Source organism: Oryza brachyantha, chromosome 2 (assembly GCF_000231095.2).
Source record: "Oryza brachyantha chromosome 2, ObraRS2, whole genome shotgun sequence".
In the NCBI taxonomy this organism is placed as follows: Eukaryota; Viridiplantae; Streptophyta; class Magnoliopsida; order Poales; family Poaceae; genus Oryza; species Oryza brachyantha.
The window spans coordinates 27,241,792-27,262,171 of NC_023164.2; the positions used below are offsets into that span (position 1 = coordinate 27,241,792).

General features: G+C 46.3%; 6 protein-coding genes across 6 annotated transcripts; 2 read left to right on the forward strand and 4 right to left on the reverse strand.

Annotated features, from left to right (window-relative positions):
• Window positions 1–116: 116 nt before the first annotated feature.
• LOC102710181 (eukaryotic translation initiation factor 3 subunit G-like) lies at window positions 117–2,354 on the forward strand. The gene is made up of 2 exons (XM_006648104.3): window positions 117–551; window positions 1,574–2,354. Exons 1-2 carry the CDS (start codon window positions 215–217, stop codon window positions 2,110–2,112), a joined length of 876 nt encoding a protein of 291 aa, XP_006648167.1. The 5' UTR covers window positions 117–214; the 3' UTR covers window positions 2,113–2,354.
• A 4,717-nt stretch (window positions 2,355–7,071) lies between these two features.
• Window positions 7,072–8,680, reverse strand: LOC102710469 (pentatricopeptide repeat-containing protein At1g61870, mitochondrial-like). Its single transcript, XM_006648105.1, has one exon. The coding sequence runs from the start codon at window positions 8,623–8,625 to the stop codon at window positions 7,357–7,359; it is 1,269 nt and encodes a 422-aa protein (XP_006648168.1). The 5' UTR covers window positions 8,626–8,680; the 3' UTR covers window positions 7,072–7,356.
• A 279-nt stretch (window positions 8,681–8,959) lies between these two features.
• On the reverse strand, window positions 8,960–10,074 carry LOC121053495. The gene is made up of 2 exons (XM_040520541.1): window positions 9,862–10,074; window positions 8,960–9,719 (listed from the first exon to the last, which is right to left on the reverse strand). Exon 2 carries the CDS (start codon window positions 9,702–9,704, stop codon window positions 9,129–9,131), a length of 576 nt encoding a protein of 191 aa, XP_040376475.1. The 5' UTR covers window positions 9,705–9,719; window positions 9,862–10,074; the 3' UTR covers window positions 8,960–9,128.
• A 310-nt stretch (window positions 10,075–10,384) lies between these two features.
• LOC102710760 (probable protein BRICK1) lies at window positions 10,385–13,082 on the reverse strand. The gene is made up of 2 exons (XM_006648106.3): window positions 12,857–13,082; window positions 10,385–10,773 (listed from the first exon to the last, which is right to left on the reverse strand). The coding sequence occupies exons 1-2, from the start codon at window positions 12,993–12,995 to the stop codon at window positions 10,652–10,654; spliced, it is 261 nt and encodes an 86-aa protein (XP_006648169.3). The 5' UTR covers window positions 12,996–13,082; the 3' UTR covers window positions 10,385–10,651.
• A 123-nt stretch (window positions 13,083–13,205) lies between these two features.
• LOC102705793 (pentatricopeptide repeat-containing protein At3g62890-like) lies at window positions 13,206–15,065 on the forward strand. The gene has a single exon (XM_006649138.3). The coding sequence runs from the start codon at window positions 13,213–13,215 to the stop codon at window positions 14,725–14,727; it is 1,515 nt and encodes a 504-aa protein (XP_006649201.1). The 5' UTR covers window positions 13,206–13,212; the 3' UTR covers window positions 14,728–15,065.
• Window positions 15,066–15,141: 76 nt separating this feature from the next.
• On the reverse strand, window positions 15,142–20,102 carry LOC102711044 (probable cytosolic oligopeptidase A). Its single transcript, XM_006648107.3, has 17 exons — window positions 19,748–20,102; window positions 19,491–19,658; window positions 19,275–19,398; window positions 19,060–19,136; window positions 18,434–18,577; window positions 18,126–18,356; window positions 17,954–18,044; window positions 17,519–17,640; window positions 17,180–17,287; window positions 16,855–17,100; window positions 16,520–16,665; window positions 16,323–16,440; window positions 16,009–16,168; window positions 15,891–15,922; window positions 15,717–15,782; window positions 15,448–15,519; window positions 15,142–15,346 (listed from the first exon to the last, which is right to left on the reverse strand). The coding sequence occupies exons 1-17, from the start codon at window positions 20,069–20,071 to the stop codon at window positions 15,266–15,268; spliced, it is 2,310 nt and encodes a 769-aa protein (XP_006648170.2). The 5' UTR covers window positions 20,072–20,102; the 3' UTR covers window positions 15,142–15,265.
• Between the last annotated feature and the right edge of the window lie 278 nt (window positions 20,103–20,380).

Consider the following 20,380-nt stretch of genomic DNA (forward strand, 5'->3'; position numbering starts at 1 on the left):
ATGTGGGCCGACCGAAAACAAGATCCACCAGAAACATGGGCCTAATTCACGTGGGCCGACCGATAAGGCCCAGAAGTAGAACGCGAGAAAACCCTAGCTGTTGTCTTCTCCAAGGGGAAGAAGCCGTCGTTCTCTCTCTCCCACGACGCCGCCGCCGCCGTCGCCGCCCGACCAAGCCCTAGCGAACGCAGCACACCGGCGCGAGAGATCGACCATGGCCGTGGAGACGGCGACGCAGAAGATCCGGTGGGGGGAGCTTGAGGAGGACGACGAGGGGGACCTCGACTTCCTGCTCCCGCCGCGGGTGGTCCTCGGGCCCGACGAGAATGGCTTCAAGAAGGTGGTCGAATATCGCTTCGACGACAAGGGCTGCAAGGTCAAGGTCACCACCACCACCCGCGTCCGCAAGCTCGCGCGCGCCCGCCTCTCCAAGAGCGCCATCGAGCGCCGCTCCTGGCCCAAGTTCGGCGACGCCGTTCACGAGGACGTCGGCGCCCGCCTCACCATGGTCTCCACCGAGGAGATCGTTCTTGAGCGACCCCGCGCTCCAGGTTCCCCTCCTTATCTACATTACCTGCTTCCTTCATCGATTTATAAATTGATTAGTTTTCGAACACTGTGTTATGCTGCTTACTATGCGCGATCTTCATCACAACTAGATATAGACACGATAGTATTGAAATGTTTTTTATTACTCTAGGTAAGATATATATAATCGAGGCTTGTGATCTACTTTAGGAAGTAGCTGGTGATGGTGTTCTCTTTTTTTTCTTTGCTTGTTTCAATTTTGTTATTAGGTGAAAACATTGAGTTATGTTTCTCATTAAGCTTTATAAGAGCAATTAATCTGCATGTAAGGAGTATTTACATGGGTAATCATGATATGCTCTACACTCAAATAGTGTCATTTGAAGTTTGATCTTTATAGTTTTGAAGCAATGGTGGGGTTGAATAATTTTGTAGGGATTCAAATTTAATATTTGGACCTAGTTGTAAAGGTTTTAAGTTAGATTTTTAAAGGAAACTGCGGTTGTATAATCGAAAACTGAAACATGTGATGGTGGGGGATCATGTTAACAACACCTTCTCTATTCTTCTTAAGAAAAATGTTCAAGTGCTGGATGATGGTGGGTTACGCAGACTATTTTTGCAAACAAACTATGGTTGCCTGTGTTAGGTAGTTGGTTGTGTGTTGGCCATGTATAATGTCTGACCATAGAATTTTCAGATTCTAGTGGCAATGCAGTGTTGTTAGTTTTATTGTTCAAGCATTATGTATCAACAATTTGATATCATCTATCATGGACGTGTGCCCTCATTCTCAAGACAGTTGATTTTCAAACCCAATAGTATACATCTTATGTAATTATGCTCACTGTGACCTTTGCTTATGCTTTTCTAATGCATTAACATGAGTCTCATTAGTATAGTAACTGTAGTTTATAGTGCCGTCTTGTTGAGAACCTTCCCATTTTTAGGTTCCAAAGGCCCTACGCTTAAAGACTTTTCTCAAATCTTGGAAAAAAGTTTGCCTTTGTTTTCTTGTTGTTAACTGTTCACTTATTAATCATAGGGAGCAAAGCTGAAGAACCAAGTGCTTCAGGTGATCCACTGGCAAGTAAGAGTGGTGCAGTTCTCATGGTTTGCAGAACCTGTGGGAAGAAGGGTGACCACTGGACCTCAAAGTGCCCCTACAAGGACCTTGCTCCCCAGGCAGAAGCTTTTGTGGACAGGCCTCCTACTGCCGATGGTCCTGGACCAGCAGGTGGCGCCATTAAGGGAGCATATGTACCTCCAAGCATGAGGTCTGGTGCTGGTGCTGCCGATAGGGTTGGACACGATATGAGGCGTAGGAATGATGAGAACTCCGTCCGTGTGACCAATCTATCAGAGGACACCCGTGAGCCTGACCTACTTGAGCTATTCCGCACATTTGGCCCGGTTAGTCGTGTCTATGTTGCGGTTGATCAGAAGACTGGAGCAAGCAGGGGGTTCGGCTTTGTCAACTTTGTTCACAGGGAGGACGCTGAGAAGGCTATCAGCAAGCTCAATGGGTATGGTTATGATAACCTTATCCTTCGTGTTGAGTGGGCAACACCAAGGCCAAATTAATTTTGTTACTGCTCACGAGCCTTTACATACTTTCCATGAATGTTGTTGGATCAGCATGTCTCTTGAAATAGTGTACTTTTGGTTTGCTTATACCCTGTGTCCTGAACATGAGCTTTATTATTTTTTGCTTGGACGAGAAGAACTCAGCTAAGCTAATCTTTACATTTGTGTATTTGTATGGATGTGCGAGATTTCATTATGTGCACTGGAGCTTTTCTTAAAATTTGGCTGGTTGTCGCTCAGCTGTTCAGCCCCTGCAACTGCAACTATTGTTGACACCCTTTTTGATACTCCTCATAATGATACATGGGAGTCCTCGGGTGTGGATCCTGTGCATTACTGCTCACTAATAGGTGGGCTCAGCTATGGACCACCTGTCAGTGAGTACTGCAGAGGATTTGAATTGGGAGTCCTGATCCTCTAGTCACTCTTGGTGAAAGCAATGAACAGTTTGGATTCTATAGCAACACTTTCATCCGCTGTCCTCTTTGATCCAAGTCCTGTGCTGCTGGAAGGAAAAAATAATTAATCGCAACACCCTAAGGCACATTGAAAAGTGGAGATGTGCTGCACCGATGATGCTTCAACCTCCACCTTGTGGAGACCCCAACTGTGGTTGAAACTTTGACCATGGCCTAGTTTTTAGGCTGATCTAGGTATGTTCTCGATTTCATTAGCAATTGCTTGTATTTTCTGAGCAGTTGCCGCGGATATAGATGGCCAAAAGGCTTGATGGCTCGGTCCACAGCACGGCACAACACGACTGGTGTTGGGCCAATGCAAGCCTAGCCTGACAATTGGGTTATGCCTAGACCGATGTCTTGGCACGATGGGTCGTCCTGGCATAGCCGATTCAATTAGTAGGTTAGAAAATAGTGAGACCTAAAATAGACTTAATTTAGTTATATAAGACTTAGCCAAAGAGAATGTAAAATAGACTTATTTTAACCATACAAAAAACGACCCAAAGAAAGAAAGAAAAAATAGACTTATTCATACAGCCTAAATATATAAGGCATAAAATACATACTTATTTACTGAATAAGCACGATGGGTTATCGTGCCTTCGGACTGGCCTAGCACGGCCCGTGTGTTATTGGCTGTGGCTGGGTCTTCGGTGTAGCTTTGGGTTGTGCCTAGATCAAGGTGTAGCCTATGGGACGGCACGCACGGTACGACGCGTTGATCATGCTATATTGGACTACTAGCCTGATGGATTTTGGCATGGGCTCGATTGTGCCTGGACCGTGCGGCACATCTAGCTACCTATAGCCACGGATGGATCAATCCCCCTCGATGCCTTCGTGATAAAGTTGGGCTCCAAGCCTCCACCATCGATGCCGAAAACAGTGCAGCAAGAGACTCTGACTGCTTTTTCAATTTTGTCATAGACCCCATTTGCAAAATATCGAGCTGTTATGTATAATATCTATTAATGATGATACATTTTTTGTTCAACTAGTTTAGGCCGTTTAAAAGTGCAAAATGCACTGCTCTACTTATGTAGCCCTTTCTCCTATTAAATAATTATTCAATACATGGGTTCCAACACAAAGAACCTAACTAATGTGTACAACGGTAGTACGTACATTAATAAATGGTACTACGAAACAGATTCTCATTCTCTTTAGAAAATGGTTGAAATCCGTATAGTACTATGAAACGGGAGAAGGAAAGACAGAGAGAGATCAAATCGTAAAAGGTGTGTAACTGGTGCATCTCTATAGATAGATTAATAAATGGTACTACGAAACGGATTCTCGGTTTCTTCAAAAAAGGGTCAGAATCCGTATTGTACTATGAAACGGGAGAAGGAAAGGCAGAGAGATCGAATCGTAAAAGGTGTGTAACTGGTGTATCTCTATAGATAGATTAATAAATGGTACTACGAAACGGATTCTCGGTCTCTTTAGAAAAGAGTCGGAATCTGTATTGTACTATGAAACGAGGAGAGGAAAGGCAGAGAGAGATCGAATCGTAAAAGGTGTATAACTGGTGCATCTCTATAGATAGATTAATAAATGGTACTATGAAACGGATTCTTAGTCTCTCCAAAAAAGGGTCGGAATCCGTATCGTACTATGAAATGAGGAGAAGGAAAGGCAGAGAGAGATCGAATCGTAAAAGGTGTATAACTGGTGCATCTCTATAGATAGATTAATAAATGGTACTACGAAACGGATTCTCGGTCTCTCCAAGAAAGGGTCGGAATCCGTATCGTACTATGAAACGAGGAGAAGGAAAGGCAGAGAGAGATCGAATCGTAAAAGGTGTATAACTGGTGCATCTCTATAGATAGATTAATAAATGGTACTATGAAACGGATTCTCGGTCTCTCAAAAGGGTCGGAATCCGTATCGTACTATGAAACGAGGAGAAGGAAAGGCAGAGAAAGATCGAATCATAAAAGGTGTGTAACTGGTGCATCTCTATAGATAGATTAATAAATGGTACTACGAAACGGATTCTCGGTCTCTCCAAAAAAGGGTCGGAATCCGTATCGTACTATGAAACGGGAGAAGGAAAGGCAAAGAGAGATCGAATCGTAAAAGGTGTGTAACTGGTGCATCTCAATAGATAGATTAATAAATGGTACTACGAAATGGATTCTTGGTTTCTTCAATAAAACGAGAAAGAAAGGTAGAGAGAGATCGAATCGTAAAATGTGTGTAACTGGTGCATCTCTATAGATAGATTAAAATAAAGGAAAAATTATAAGGATGCTATTATAATTTAGTAAAATTAAAAATATGTCATCCTGACCTACATGTTATTGACTCATGCAGGTTCCATATGTCATTGAGATACTAATGATATATCTCTAACTTTGTAAAATTATAATAATACATTTATAATTTTTCTATTAATAAATGATACTACAAAATGGATTCTAAAAAAGTCAGAATTCGTATCGTATTATGAAACGGGGAGAAGGAGAGAGAGAGGGAGATCGGGGGCATCTCTATATATATAGAGATGGATAGATAGTTGCAGTTTGTTAGACTCGTCCGTGTAACAGCAAACAGGCAGACCAAGGTAGGTACGTACGTACTCGAGTAGAACGTAACAAATTGATCGAAGAAGATCGGCGGCGGCGGGCATGGACAGCACGGTGGACGCCATTGAAGCCGCCTACGGCGCCCTCCTGGACGCCGTGGCCGCCCTCCTCGCGGAGTCCGTCCGCAGCGTGCAGGCGCTCCAGGAGCTGCGCCAACGGCTCGACGCCTTCCACGCCTCGTGCGACCGCGCCGACGACCTCGTCTGCGCCGCCACCAACCGCCTCGCCCTCACCGCCGACGCCAACCTCGATGCGCTGCTCCGCTCCGTGCAGGCCATGGACGCAAAGCCCTCTTGATTCCGTCGTCCACCACTTTTCGTATTCCTAGCTCTAATTCTTTACAATTACCCCAATGTATTCTCATAGAATATGATAATGTTGTGCAGCACGTACTTGCCATGTAATAATGGTCAGCTATATTTATTTATTTATTTATTTATGGGCATTCTCGTTCTCATCTATGATCTGTTTGAAGACAAAAAGGTTGGTGTGCTTTTATGAACAAGTACTTCTGTTTCGTAGCAAAACCATGCCTTTTTTTTTCTTTTCTTGGCCTGATACGAGATCACCCAAAGATTTTCTATCACTCTAAATATGGTTCAGGAGGTTATGTAAAGAATATTTTAAAGGGGTAAAAGAGTAAACACTGAATTATTCTTCTGAAAGAGAAGAGTGCAGAAATTGAACCGGAGCCACACAAAAGATGAAGACAAAAACAGGATAGTAATGTGACGTGCAAGTGTGCAACTTATTGTCAAGGCCAATAATACTTACTACTCCATATGGATTATTGGACGAAGTAAAGCAGAAATAAAAGGAAGGATAGCCTCCGCGCCAACAGCAAGATTTGACACCCAGCACCGCTGCGACGAGCCACTGTCACCATTGCTCATTTTTGGCTTATTTTATAAATGAGTAAAACGGTATATTTATAAATGAAAAATAATTTGTGAATAAAACTTTTATATACGTGTTAGAAGGCGGGGAAACAAACTATGATGAAAAACTCTAAAATTAGCTTCAAATTTAAGGTTAAAATTTTAAATCTTGCCTTATAAGTTTAAGCATAAGCTAGCGAAAAGTCGAGGGTCACTGTGTTGTGTATCTTGGCTTAATGGAACATGGTCAGCACGACCAAATTACAGTGTTTTGCAAACATAGCAGGACATGACAATAACACACAACCTGCAAATAAAATATGCATATAAAGGTTTCTTTCATATGAACAATGTGCATGCCAATATTTATAGCAGCTCCATCAGCCTAACAAGAAAATAAAAGGAGTGAAGGTAGAACTTAAACCATATTCAAACCGAGGCAGACAGGCAAAGCATTGCAGCACATGAAAAGAAAAAGGAGGCACTTACCAGGCAAAAGAAAGATGCGAGTGGCTCGAGGTTATCCACTCAAAACGTAGACTCCCACCAACACCAGCAATACCAGTAGTAGACATCTCTGCAATCCAATCAGCACAGGTGGATGCACTTGATCGGCTGAAAGATGCAACTTCAGTATCATTCATGTCAGTTCTCAACTTGACGAACTATAATTACTAATAAGTCGGCAAAGGGTGCATACCAACTCCTCCTCAATGCTCCACAGGGACAACCAAAGTCATGTCACACGATCATCATGCTGAACTTGTCCCTTCACAATTATGCTCGACTCTTCTCATAATAGAATCTTGTAATTTAGCTGGTGAAAACAATTTGCAGAAGATAATAAACTTACATCCACAGGGCAGATTAATACAACACATTCTGTGACATCATTGTTCAGGCATGAAAAATTGCTTGCAGATGGATCTCACCAAGTAACCAAATGGTACGTAGAACAACAAGATCTGGTAATTATATTCTGTATCCTTTTTGTGCTTATTCCCGTATAGAGGACTGAAATGCACCAAGTTTGAGATAATTGATACAAGGAACGGGAAATAGTTGCATCATATGTGATCATTCAAGTTACATCACCTACGTTTTAAACCACCAAAGAGTAGTACTCGACTTGTATTTGTTCAAACTGCAAATACCTCGTACAGGAAAAGAATCCTGTGTGCTAAACCAAATGAATGACTAGAGATGGCTACAAGCACAAAAAAGACATGCAGATAAGAGGACAGATTTGAAAGTGGAAAATAATCGTCTAACTGATGCTCTGATTGTGCCATGCGCCATTCCTAGCAGTTACGCTTTTTTAGCAGTAGGCTCGAATGAAAATTCAGCCTCAACCTTCTTCCACTCCTCCTTGGCATCACCCTTGACAACCTTCCTCATCGCCATGGCAACCTCCTTGGCATGTTTGACCTTCCTGCTCTTGAGCAGTCCTTTGATCAGTCCTTGTACAGCTTGGAATGGTGGTGCCCACTTGTTCACCAAGCATTCCTTGAACACCTCCAACGCAGGACCAAACACGCCCTTGTTGACTAGTGCCTCAAGCAGCGTAATGTAGGTCTCAGAGTTGGGCGACACGCCCTTCCCGTTTGGCCTCGGCACCTCTGGCATCCTCTTCAATATCGCGACAGCGGCACCCACCTCCCCCTCCTTGCAGAGCCCCTGGATGACCGTGTTAAAGCTCCCACGGTTGGGCAGGACGCCCTTTGCCTCCATAGCATCCAGCAGCTCAGCAGCCTCGAAGCTCCTCCCTTTGGAGCACAGTGCAGCCATCCGGAGGTTGTATGTGCCAACATTGGGCTTGAGCCGCCTTTTACCAGCAGTGGCGGTGGTGTTGTCCTTGAGGAACTGGTCAAAGGCGGCGTAATCGGCCGTGTTGAGGTAGCCTTTGAGGATCTCGTTGCAGGAGACGATGTCCGGCTCAACGCCAGCCTTCACAGGCATTTCATCGAACAGGGCGCGGGCGGAGGCGACGTCGCCATTGGCAACAAGGGACTTGAGAAGGACGTTGTGGGAGACGACGCTGGGCTTGATGCCGAGCTCGGCGGGGAGGGTGCGGAAGGCTTGGATTGCTCGGTCGTAGAGGCGGTTGTCGTGGTAGGCGGAGAGGAGAGCGGAGAGTGCCCGGTCGGAGGGCGGGCTAATGATGCGGAAGGTGGAGAGGGAGTGGTCGGGCATGCCGGCGGCGGAGTAGAGGGAGATGAGGCGGATGAGGAAGCCCTCGGAGGGGTGGGGCGCGGGGAGGGAGGTGAGTGAGGAGGAGAGTATGGAGGCGACGAGGTCCCGGCGGCCGGCGGAGGCGAGGCGGTGGACGGAGAGGGTGAAGAGAGGGCGGTCGGCGAGGAAGGCGGGGTGGGAGAGGCCGGAGAGGAAGAGGTCGGCGAGGGTGTCCGGCGTGTGGGCGGCGCTGCGAATGGAGTTCTTGAGGTGGGCAAGGTCAGCGGGGGTCTGGGTCTGGGTGGAGAGGAGGCGGAGGAGGAGTTGGCGGCGGAGGAGCAGTGCGGGGGCGGGGCCTGCAGCGAGGCTCCGGCGAAGGAGGGCGACGGCGGCGGCGGCGGCCATTGCGGGAAGAGGAGGAGAGGGTTTCTCTTCTCTTCTTCGGAGAAGAGGAGACAACAAAGAGAGAATCGCAAGAGAAAGAGGAGAGAGGGTTTAGCCAAGCTGGGCCGTTACTGGGCCTTTGCTATTTCGGCCTGCAGAATAATCCATGTATGCTTTCTTCGATTTTTTTAATTTTATTTAATAAATAATTTACAAAGATATTCTTTGTAAATTATTTATTAAATAAAATTAAAAAAATCTGCTTTCTTCTCCTATTTGCTCCTCTCCAGTACAGGAGGAGTGAAGCAAGCGATGAGTATGTATACTCCATTGAATTGAAGAGATTAATTAATTGAATAATTAATTAATAATTGTGATGTGATCATTGAGCTGAAGCAAATACGTACGATGAAGCTACATACATACAAGATGAAGATGAAGCTAGCTAGCTAAATAGTGGAGTAATAATTATATTAAGGTCGCAGGCATGAGGCATGGATCATGGATGAAGAAAAGAAAAAGAATTATTTGTAGATCCACTCGTTGGAGCGGGCGTCGTCGATGGGCATGTCGATGAAGATGCTGACGGCCTTGCCGATGCGGGGGCGGTCCTTGAGGTTGGCGAGGGAGGAGCGGACGTGGGAGACGGCGCCCCAGCAGCGGAGGGAGGCGGCGACGTCGTCGAGGCGGAGCAGGTACTCCTCCTCGGTGAGCGGGAAGGAGCGTTGCTCGCGGTACTTCCACATGACGTTCATGGCCAGCAGGCTCCGCCCCATGAACTCCTTCCGGATCAGCGTCACGTCGTACGACCTCCCGTACTTGCTCCGGATCAGCGCCGCCAGGTCTGCCCCGCTGAACGTCGCGTCCTCCGCCCTCCCCACCACCCGCTCCAGCTCCTCCCGCCGCCTCTGCCTCCTCTCCCTCTCCTCCTCCTCCTCCTCCTCCTCCTTGGCCCCGTCGCTCATGGCTCGAACCGCCATGCTCCTCCTCCTCCCGCCGCTGCTCATGCCTACCGCCGCCTGATAACCTCGCTCTCGCTGCCATACGTGGTATACCTGCGCCTGGATGATGCTGCTGCTCGCCACCATATTCATCGTCATCGCCACCCACCCTGCCTGCCACCATGATTCATTCATCAGCAACTGCAGCATCCTCCCTTCCCTCTTTCATCAATCAACCGAGCAAGCATATATGTATCTACTGTTTGGAAATTAATTAACAGAGCAATTAAGAAACGATTACCATGAATTAACTTACCCAAGCTTGGACCTGCAGTGATTCACAGGTAGAATAGAAAAGATAAGGAACAGGGAGAAGGAAGATCTAAGTGTGTTGTTGGGTTCTTCGAATAGAAGCAGCAGCAGAAGCAGGAGAAGAGAAGCGGCATGTGGGCTCCAACTCTTGTACCAATTTGTGAGGTCGCTAGAGAGACACAGGGCAACCAGCCAGAGACCGGCTTCTGTGGTTGCCAAGAAGGGTGAAACACCAGCACCACACTTTTTTTTTCCCCAACTAAATTTCTTCCAGGCTCTCTTTACTTTTATTTATTTTGTTTTTTTCCAGATTACGATGTTAGCTGTGCATTCCTCTTAATGATAATAGCGGCCAGCCCGACAAAAATTGCTCTCTTTCAAGGAAAAAGAAGTTTTCAGTACTTCAGCTACTACTGAACGTTAACAGGATGATCATACACTGATACCCATTTTAGAGATGCCAATCGTCCGGACGATGTGGCCGGCGCGTGTCTGACTCCATGCAATAGTCCACTAAGAAGTTACAGTTTTACAAGGAAATATTTTCACATTCCAACAAGCAAGCAGGCAACACTACAGATTTGCAGTCAACAATCAGTTAGTTGTACACGGAATAGGTAGAAAAGAAGTTGCCTTGCACGCCACTGCATACACATACACATACACAACAAACACACGCACAATCTCCTCTTCTTGGACCCATAATACACACATGGAAAGCTATGTAATTTTCAACCCGTAAACACACAGAAAGCACTACTTATGTGCAGGCAAGCATTCCTTAAGAACATTTTCTAGTTGAAAACAGAAGGATTGGTTGTTGCGCTGCTCACTTGGACCTCAAGCACCTCCAGCTTCCGCTCTAGGATGTCCAGCTTCTCATTCAACGTCGCTAGTTTGCTCTTTGTTGTAGCTTCTGCACAAATGAACAAAAACATATGTAAGCATGGTTAACTTTCTTGAATAAACATGCATGCATGGATGTGTTTCCCTATCAGGTTCAGATTTGAGACCAATGATAGAGGCTCTGATTTATGAGGCCGGCCTTAGCTTGGATACTGCTTTCAATTGAATTTCTATTTTCAAAAATGACATTTACCATTTTTTCCTGACTCTAAGGTCCAACCGTGGACAAAGCAAATTTATTTATCACTAAAGCCGAAGTCAGTACGATTATTATGAATAAATTCAGACCTCGGGCTCGAGGACGTAGTTGCAATCCACTCTGCTTTTATGACATGTTTTGAGTTCCTAATCATCATGGAGCAAAAAACTTTGAACCAGCAACAGTGTGCTAACGGATTGCTATGTTAGTGACAGAAAACTTGCTTGATGCAAGCATTCATCATCGATACAGTCGACTAAATAAGATATGGTAGTTCTCAGTGTCTGGTACCTAGGTCCAAAATGCATTCTGGAATGGGCATATCCACGTAAAACCGAGCTAAAAAAAAAATATTGCACACTTCAGTTCAATGCTCCTTACATTTTTTTTTTCTGACAATGCTTTCATGGTCATTCATATAATCAAGAAGGGGTAAGCCAGAAAAGATTGGAAATGCAACAACCCAATCCCTCTTTTTCCTAGCAAGACCAGAATTATGGAAATTAGACCAGCTAGCCAGATGAGGCCAAAGGTACAGATCCAATCAACCCTGTTTTGATGGCATGTTGAAATTCCTAATCAACATGGAGCAGAAAATATTGTACCAACAAAGGTTTACTATCAGACTGCTATGTTGATTACACAAAAATTGTTGGAAGCAAGTGTCCATCCACGACACATACGGCTAAATGAGGTATGCTAGTTATCTTGTCCATCCACAATACATAAGGCTACACGAGATATGCTAGTTATCCTGTCCATCCGTGATACATACGGCTAGATGAGATATGCTAGTTACCCTGTCCATCCACCAAACATACAGCTAACTGAGAAATGCTAGTTACCCTGTCCATCCGTGATATATACAGCTAAATGAGAAATGCTAGTTACCCGGTACCTGATAACTAGTTTCATACATGCATTCTGGAGTGAGAGTATATAGAGGCCAAACCATAAAGCATTTTGCACACTTTTCTTAAATGTATTTCATGATTTAGTTTTGTCAAATGGTTTGATGGACCTATCTATAAGCAAACAGGGCTAGACCAGAAAAGAGTGGAAAAACAACTATCCATCCCCACTTTCCAAGTAATAACAATATCAGAATTATCAAAATTAGACTTCACTGTATAAAGGGAGTTATTACTTGGTCAACGGCAAATATTGTATCAGGGCGGTAGTCTGGAGGAAGCTATAGTATGTAGCTATGTACATAATAGGCTTGCAGGGAATTTATATCCTAGATATATTAATGCACGCTCTAATCCAGCAACACTCGAAGTGAAGGCCTGGTCGGAATGTGTAAGCCTAGCTTTTCAGTTCCAAAATGTGCAATGTGATGGAGTGGCACAACTTATTCAGAAAGACCTGTTGGGGATTAGTTTCTCCTTTAAAAACCGTTGTTTATCAACCTGCATTTTCTCCCCTCTATGAATGAATAGGGATAACAGAGCTACTGCCAAATTTGAGTTTTGAGATGCCATGTTGGTAGCAGCAGCGGCAAATCAGGAATATACGGGAGAGGAAATGTGTTTTGAGTTCATGGACCACACATGGAGCTGTTCTAAATTTGCAAAATGTGAGGTTGCAGGGATAGAGGAAATGGGAGGCATGAGGTAGGCGCAGCAGGTTCATGGTTCGAAGTTTTGGTGCACAGCTGCAGGATAGAGTCGGCAACATCCTTACATGTGGAACGAGCAAGGCAGATCTAGCGGAAAGAAAGAAGAACAAGGAAGTGGCGGATCCAGAGAAGGTGGCTACTGAGATTTAAGTAGAGCGAGCGAAATTGAGGGAAGGTTTTGCGCATGCAGGCACATGAATGAATTGAATCGAATTGCTATCACTTTAGTGGAAAAAAAGTTTACTGGTATGAAATAGGGTAGCAGGGACGAACCGAATCGGAGGAGGAAGTCGAAGAGGCGGCGGACGTTGAGGGAGATGTTGGAGATGAACTCGCGGTTCTCCCAGTCCGCCTGCACCGCGATCCCCACGTTCACCGGGTTCCCCATCCCATGCCCGCCCGCCCGAGCCATCTGCGACTGCTCGCTCGCCGCTCCTTCCCTTCCTTCCTTGCGTTGCTGCTCCTCTCGTTCTTGTCGTCTCCTACCTCTCGACCGTGAGTGCTCGAGTGGTTGGTTGGTTGCCCCGCTATTTTTGGGCCGAGCTTGACTTGTCCTCCCGGCCCATGTAGTAAATACTTGGACTCGGACGAGCAAACAGCTCGCTTGTTGGCTGGGATGTTGCCTGCCCATGATGCCCCCGCCGCCGCCGGCCATTGCCACATTGGCGCTGCACCTGCTGCTGTCGCGTCCCTCGCTGACCGCCGCGCAGCTCCGCCAGGTCCACGCCCACCTGCTCGTCTCCTCCCTCCTGGCCGACCGCTTCTTCCCCAACTCGCTCCTCCGCTCCCTCCTCCCGGCCTCCCCGCTGCGCGCCCTCCGCCTCTTCCCGCGCCTCCGCCGCATCACCACCAACGCTAATCCCCTCTTCCCCAACGCCTACACCTTCTCCTTCCTGCTCACCGCCTCCGCCTCCCTCGCTCCTCCGCATCACGCCTCGCCGCGCCTCCTCGTCTCCTCGCTCCACGCCCTCGCCATCCTCCTCGCCTTCGATGCCCACGCCTACGTCTCCAACGGCCTCATCCACGCCTACGCCTCCTGCGGCCTCCTCTGCTCCGCCCGCCGCGTCTTCGACGTCAACGGTTCCTGCAGGGACGTCTGCTCTTGGACAGCTCTCCTCACCGCCTTTGCCAGGGCGGCCCGCCTCGAAGACGCGCGCGCCCTGTTCGACGCAATGCCCAACAAAACCACCATCGCCTGGGGCGCGATGCTCAGCTCGTACGTCGGCGCCGGGAGCTTCGCGGAGGCCGTCGACGTGTTCCAGGACATGCTCAGGGCCCGCGTGCGCCCCAACAGGGCGGCGGTCCTCGGCGTGCTGGCCGCGTGCGGGGCGCTCGGAGCCCTGGAGCAGGGACGGTGGGTGCATGCCTTTGTGAATGGCGGCGAGATGGCGGGGGACAGGATGGTGGCCACAGCGCTGGTGGACATGTACGCGAAATGCGGGAGCCTGGAGACGGCGAGGCAGGTGTTCGAGGGCATGGCGGAGCGGGACGTGTTCGCGTACACGGCCATGATCACGGGCCTGTCGGACCACGGGCGCTCCATGGAAGCAATCGAGGTGTTCGGGCGGATGCAGGAAGAAGGGGTGCGGCCGAACGAGGTGACCTTCATCTGCGTGCTGAGCGCGTGCGGGAGGGCGGGGCTGGTGGGGCGCGCGCGAGAGATGTTCGGGAGCATGGCGGCGGAGTACGGCGTGGAGGCCGGGGTGGAGCACTACGGCAGCCTGGTGGACGTGCTGGGGCGCGCGGGGATGGTGGAGGAGGCCCTGGAGGTGGTGCGGGGGATGCCGATGAGGCCCGACGCGTACGTGGTGGGGGCGCTGCTGAACGCGTGCGTGGCGCGCGGCGACGTGGAGGCCGGGAAGAAGGTGGCGGAGATGATAGCGGAGCTGGGGCTGGAGCACAGCGGGCTGCAGGTGCAGCTGTCGAACCTGTACGCGGGGCGGGGGAAGTGGGAGGAGGTGGTTAGCGTGCGGAGGGGGATGGAGGAGAGGAGGGTGCTCAAGGTGCCCGGCTGCAGCATGGTGGAGGTGGACGGCGTCGCCAGAGAGTTCGTGGCCGGCGACCGCTCGCAGGAGGCGTGGATCATCGACGTCGCCGAGCAGCTGGACGCGCAGCTGCGGATGGTCGCTCTCGCCCACCACTGAGCTCCTTTCTTTCTATCTAATTTTCTCAGCAATGCAATCCCAGGCTGAGCTGTTTGTTAGTCAATCCATTTCACATATAAAATATGTTGCCTATCACTGGATTTCGTAATTAATACTAATAAACTTAACATGTATAAAATAGAAAAGACTAAAACAAAGTGCTACAATTCTAAGTCACACCTCAAAATTAATAAACTCCCGTTTCATATTATAAAATGTGTTTTTGGTCATACCTAGATTCGTTTATGTATAAATGGATATGTTTTATATACTTTTCTATATTCATTTCATTGAGAGGAACAAAACCTCTAATAATATGAAATGGAGATAATACTGGGAACACATTCATGTACTGGTTGCGGAACTGTATAGCTTCAGGTCTAAAACCACAAAGGGTGAAGAGAAACAAGGGTGTGAACAGCAAGAAGCAACAATGATCATTATATTACGGTGGACAGCAATTTGTCTATTGCTCTTACAACTAGCCGTTTTCAGCAGAGATAAAAATGAATCCAGCAAGAGCTATCACGCATTCACGCTACGCAGCAGCAGGTAACAATCCGTTGTGCCTGAGCAGAGCTTCCGGCGATGGCTCCCGTCCACGGAAAGACACAAACACCTGCATTTTCATTTCCATAGTTAGCACGTTTTTTTCCACTTAAGTTTGCGTAGAATAAATAAACTGACGACAAGAATTACTGTATGCACGAGGAGCCTAACCTCCAGTGGAGATTTTCCACCTCCAAGAGCAAGGACTGTTTCTCTGAATCGTCTGCCGGTTTCCTCAATTGCCTACACAAAGTTATAGATTTGTAAATCTCATTGATCTTTCATCCTTTGTTTATCGTATCCACTACACTTTGTTTTTAAGAGAGCGTATGGAGCATATTTGGCCAAATGATTGCAAACTACGTTAAGAAAATGACAACTAAACAAGTCATTTTAACACATCATAAGCATCTCTCCTGGATGGAAATAAAAAACTGTACCTTCTCGTTATCCAAACCAACATCTTCAAATGCTGAGAATGCATCGGCTGACAATACTTCAGCCCACTGAAAAACAAAAGATAGTAGCTTGAGCATACTCACAGGCCAGACACATATAAGGAATCAAATGTCAGAAAAAAAGAGCATAAATTTTAAATGTTTGCACCAATTTACCTTATAACTGTAGTACCCAGCTGCATAGCCACCTGCAGATTGTAAATAAAAAAAATGTGAGATCTGTGGTGAATTGAATGAATGAAGGAATGTACATGTAGGTTAAAGGATTGCAAACCTGCAAATATATGGCTAAAGCTGCATAGGAACTTATCCTCTGGAAGAGGAGCAAGAACCTGTGTTCGCTCAGCAACTCTTCGGTCAACGTCATATATGGACAATGATCCATTTGGATCGTAAGTTGAATGCAGCTCCATATCTACACTAGCAAAACGTATCTGCAGATGGAATGGCAAGGATTAGCCATTTAGAAAGAACAAGGGCGGAAAGGAAGCACAAATTACAGCATTGACTAGTTAGATATTCTGTACTGTATGCATACGTGACCATGACCAATTACACAATACAGTCAAAATAAAATATGAAACAAACCTGACGTAGACTGAAGGTGCCAGCACGGAAATTCTTTGCAGCTACAAGCTTTGCATAAATTTCCTCAGGAAGAAGTTCACCGGTTTCATAATGCTTTGCAATGCTCAAAAGAGTGTTCCTGGTACAAACAAAAACAACTGTTTACCAGACAGATTCAAGGCTGCGATTTAAAACAAAATGATATAGATATATCGTACTTGTGGTAGCACCAGTTTTCCATGAACTGAGAAGGCAGCTCCACAGCATCCCATTCTATCCCACGAATACCAGCAACAAAACCTTCATCTTGCTTGGTAAGCATGTGCTGCAGCGCATGACCAAATTCATGGAACACGGTTTCAACCTACAGAAGACATGCAAATAAAATGTTACCCTCATAATCAGGTTAGCACTACTTAATTGATGTGGAGGTGTATCTGATCTTCCAGTGAATATGGTAATTAGTGATTTCCTCATTATTGATACAAGTGAATACTCATAAATTGTATATTATCTAGAATAATTTACCATTAACATATTTATTATTGCTTACCTCGCGGAAGGTCATAAGACTGGGCTTGTCACCAACTGGTGGGGTCTGATTACACACCATATGGGCAACAGGAAGCCTAACAGGTGAACCATTGCGAGCAAGCACACGACTGCGAGAAAAAACCACATTCATCCAAGCCCCTCCACGCTTTTCAGATGGTCTTGAATATGGATCGAAGTAGAAATAAGCAACAGGGCTGTTTGAAGAATCTTTGACACAGTAAAATTTGACGTCACTGTTCCAAACCTGAAAAGGTTATAATCAATGGTCAATAGCTGCAGAACATGAACATCTAGTTTACTGAAGAAAGAACAAAACTGCTTACAGGAGCCAATCCATCTGCAGACTCTACACTAACTCCAAAGAGCTTATTTGCGAGACTGAAGAGGCCATCCATAACCTTAGGTAGTGCAAAGTAAGGACGCAGATCTTCCTGCAGTAGCAATGCTAAAGTCAGCTCAATGACCCATCGTCACCATAGGCAGCGCTTTCTTCCCAGGACCAAATTTAATAGAGTTCAGCTCAATGTATATGTTGGCAAGTATTTGCAATGCATATGGACAAAGAAATGTAACACATCATGGTCTAGCCACTAAAACACTCTGCAAAATTATGAGCTTGGAGAAGAAATCAACTAAACATTTCTAGAGAGCAAAGAAAGAACCTCATTGATGTCATATTTGGATTCCCGGAGACGCTCACTCCAGAAGTTTAGGTCCCAATGAGTTAGGTCATTGGCTTCTGGAGAAGCAGAACCTTTAGCAAAAACTTTTAGATCTTCCATATCTGCACACAAAAACCAACAGTTGAGATATTCGCACCAAATATGATGTTCAGCCTACTCCTTATTCACACCTAACAGGAATAAGTATGAAAACAAAGATGATACATAAATAACACAAGGAATCCAAACCTCTTGTATATTTCAAAGGTACAACCACAGGAGATCATATCATCATAGGAATATAGGATATGATTGAATTGTTCAAAAGAAAATCAAGGAGAACATCTTCATGCGAAGTCAAAGTTGAAAATCATGACGCAGGTGTGCAAATGAACAAAACAGCAGGAAGAAAAACAAAGATTTGATTGGCTATACCTTGAACAGCATGATCCCAGGAGGCAGCACGAAGTTTCTCAAGAAGCTCTTCTACACGGTCAACAGTTGCCATTTTCTGAGCCATGCTTACCTTGAGGGTTTAAAACTAGTTCAGAAAAATTCAATAATAACATAAATGATTTTAATGTGAAAACAAGACAAACGCAAGCACCTCAGCATAGTTTTTGTAGCCAAGCAGTTTAGCCTTCTCCAGCCTCAACTTTAGAATTTGACTGATGATATTGGTGTTATCAAGGTCACCACTAGAGGCACGGGTTAGATAAGCACGATAAACTTCTTCACGAAGTGCTCTGTTCTGAGCATGTTGCATAACAGCAATATAGCTCGGCGCATCCAATGTGATGATCCAAGGTCCGTTTTCAGCTGAAGCATTTTCATGACCCTAACAAAATTGGTCATCAGCATAATGAATCAAGACTTAAGAGAGATAATTTCAATACTGGTGTTCAGAGCTTATACCTTTGACACGGCAGTCTGTGCTGCTAAGCCAAGTGCTGTAGCAGGCAACCCGTCAATTTCATTCTTTTCAGTTATTAATTTCTCAAATTTCTTGGTTGCATCCAACACATTTTCACTAAACTTTTGTGTTAACTTCTCGAGCTCCTGAAATGAAGTTAGAATTCCATTAACTGATGTGCATCAGGAAAACATCAAAAAATAAAGAAAATAAATAAGCTTGAAAAAAGGGTGAAAATAAAAGGAATAGCTGAAATAGAACAGCCGTGAGAGGTGTTAAACAGCACATAAAATCAGCTACAACACACAGCAGCCACCCCCAAGAAATGTGAAATCACAGAAGAAGCTAAAACTTATATGCATCAATATCGATGTTCACCTACAAATTTGTCAGGAAGAAACAGGCAAGTAAACTCTGGCATTGTTTGTAATAATCCGTATAATGTGTTTAATCAAAATTTCAACAGTGCAGCATAGTATGTCTGGTGTAGAAGATCATGTCAGAACCTATATCATGCAGTATACACTACAGTAGTACAGTCAAGTTTTTTTAAGTTGCTACATGACTTCATGAAATAAGATATATACCAAAACAAACTGTCCAGCATTTGACAAGAGGAAGAGAATACCTGTTGGATTTGATTAAATTTCTCCCTCTGTTCATCCTCAAGCGCAACTCCACTGAGAACGGCTTCCTTTATTTGGGCTGGTGAAGGGGGGAAAGGAATATTATTAGGAAAGGAGTCAAAGGACAACGCAAATATTCTATGGGCAGTCTGCCATAAAGAAGTGCAGGCAGGTCAGCATTTGGCGATATAATATGTAATGAACATAGAAAAATTACATTCTACTATACGCTTGCGAGCCTCGCTGAGGGTTTCCCAGTCTGAAGAATTCCTTATGGCCTTGAAGGCTTCGTATATAGGTTTGCTCTGGCCAAGCCTCAGTTGGAATTTCACTTTGTCGGGCTGTTGGAAGATGCGGGAAGGGCCAATCAGTTGATCAGCAGTTCATTGAGGAGCAACGGGTGGTGAAGGGAGGGAGCCCATGGTGCGGGTACCTGAACGTCCTCGACGGCGGCGCGGAGGTCGGAGGAGTCCTTGACGGCCTTGAGGTGGTCGACGGTGCCCCAGACGACGTCGAGGCTGTCGACGATCCGCTCGAGCGGCTCGACCAGCTTCCCCCAGGTGGGCTGCACGCCCTTCTCGAGGTCGGCTAGCTCGCCCTCCTGCAACGCAACAAACCAACAAGGAAGGGCGAGGGTGAGATCCGGAACTGTGGCGGTACGCGACGCAAGGGCGGCAGGAAGGTACGTACGAGGCGGGCGAGGAGGGTGCGGACGGCGGGGCGGACGTGGGCTGGTTCGACGCGATCGAAGGGCGGGAAGTCGAAGTCGGCGAGGAGCGGGTTGTCGTCGGTGGCGGCCATGGCAGCGTAGGCGGAGCAGGTGGCGGAGGAGGGGCGGCGGGAGGCGGGGCAGAAGGCCCGGAGAGGTGAGGAGGCGGGGAGGAGGAGGAGAGCCCTAGAGGTAGGGTTGGGGTTGGGGAGGCGAGCCCGAGCGAGTGGGAGACGGAGGAGGAAGGAAGAGGAGAGGAGGAGCAACACCATGGCGATGGCGGACGCGACTCGTGGTGGGCCCATCGCATCCTCTCTCTCTCTCCTCGTTTTTTTCTCTTTCCTCTCCTCTCCTCTCCTCTTGGGCTTCATGGGCCAGAAATATCCCTGCGTCTTGGGCGTCGGAGTCTTTTTTTTTCCCTTCTTGTTTTTAGCTCGTGGCAGTTTTTTCTGCTTTCTCATTAACAGTTTTTAATTATGTATGCGGCTATATCGATCAATCTTTACAAATATATGGTTAAGATTTTTTTCTTTTCTTAAATTAACATGTTAATTTCTATCCTCCTCCAAAACGAACATGAAGCTTATTTTTGGGCCATCTTTATAATATAATAG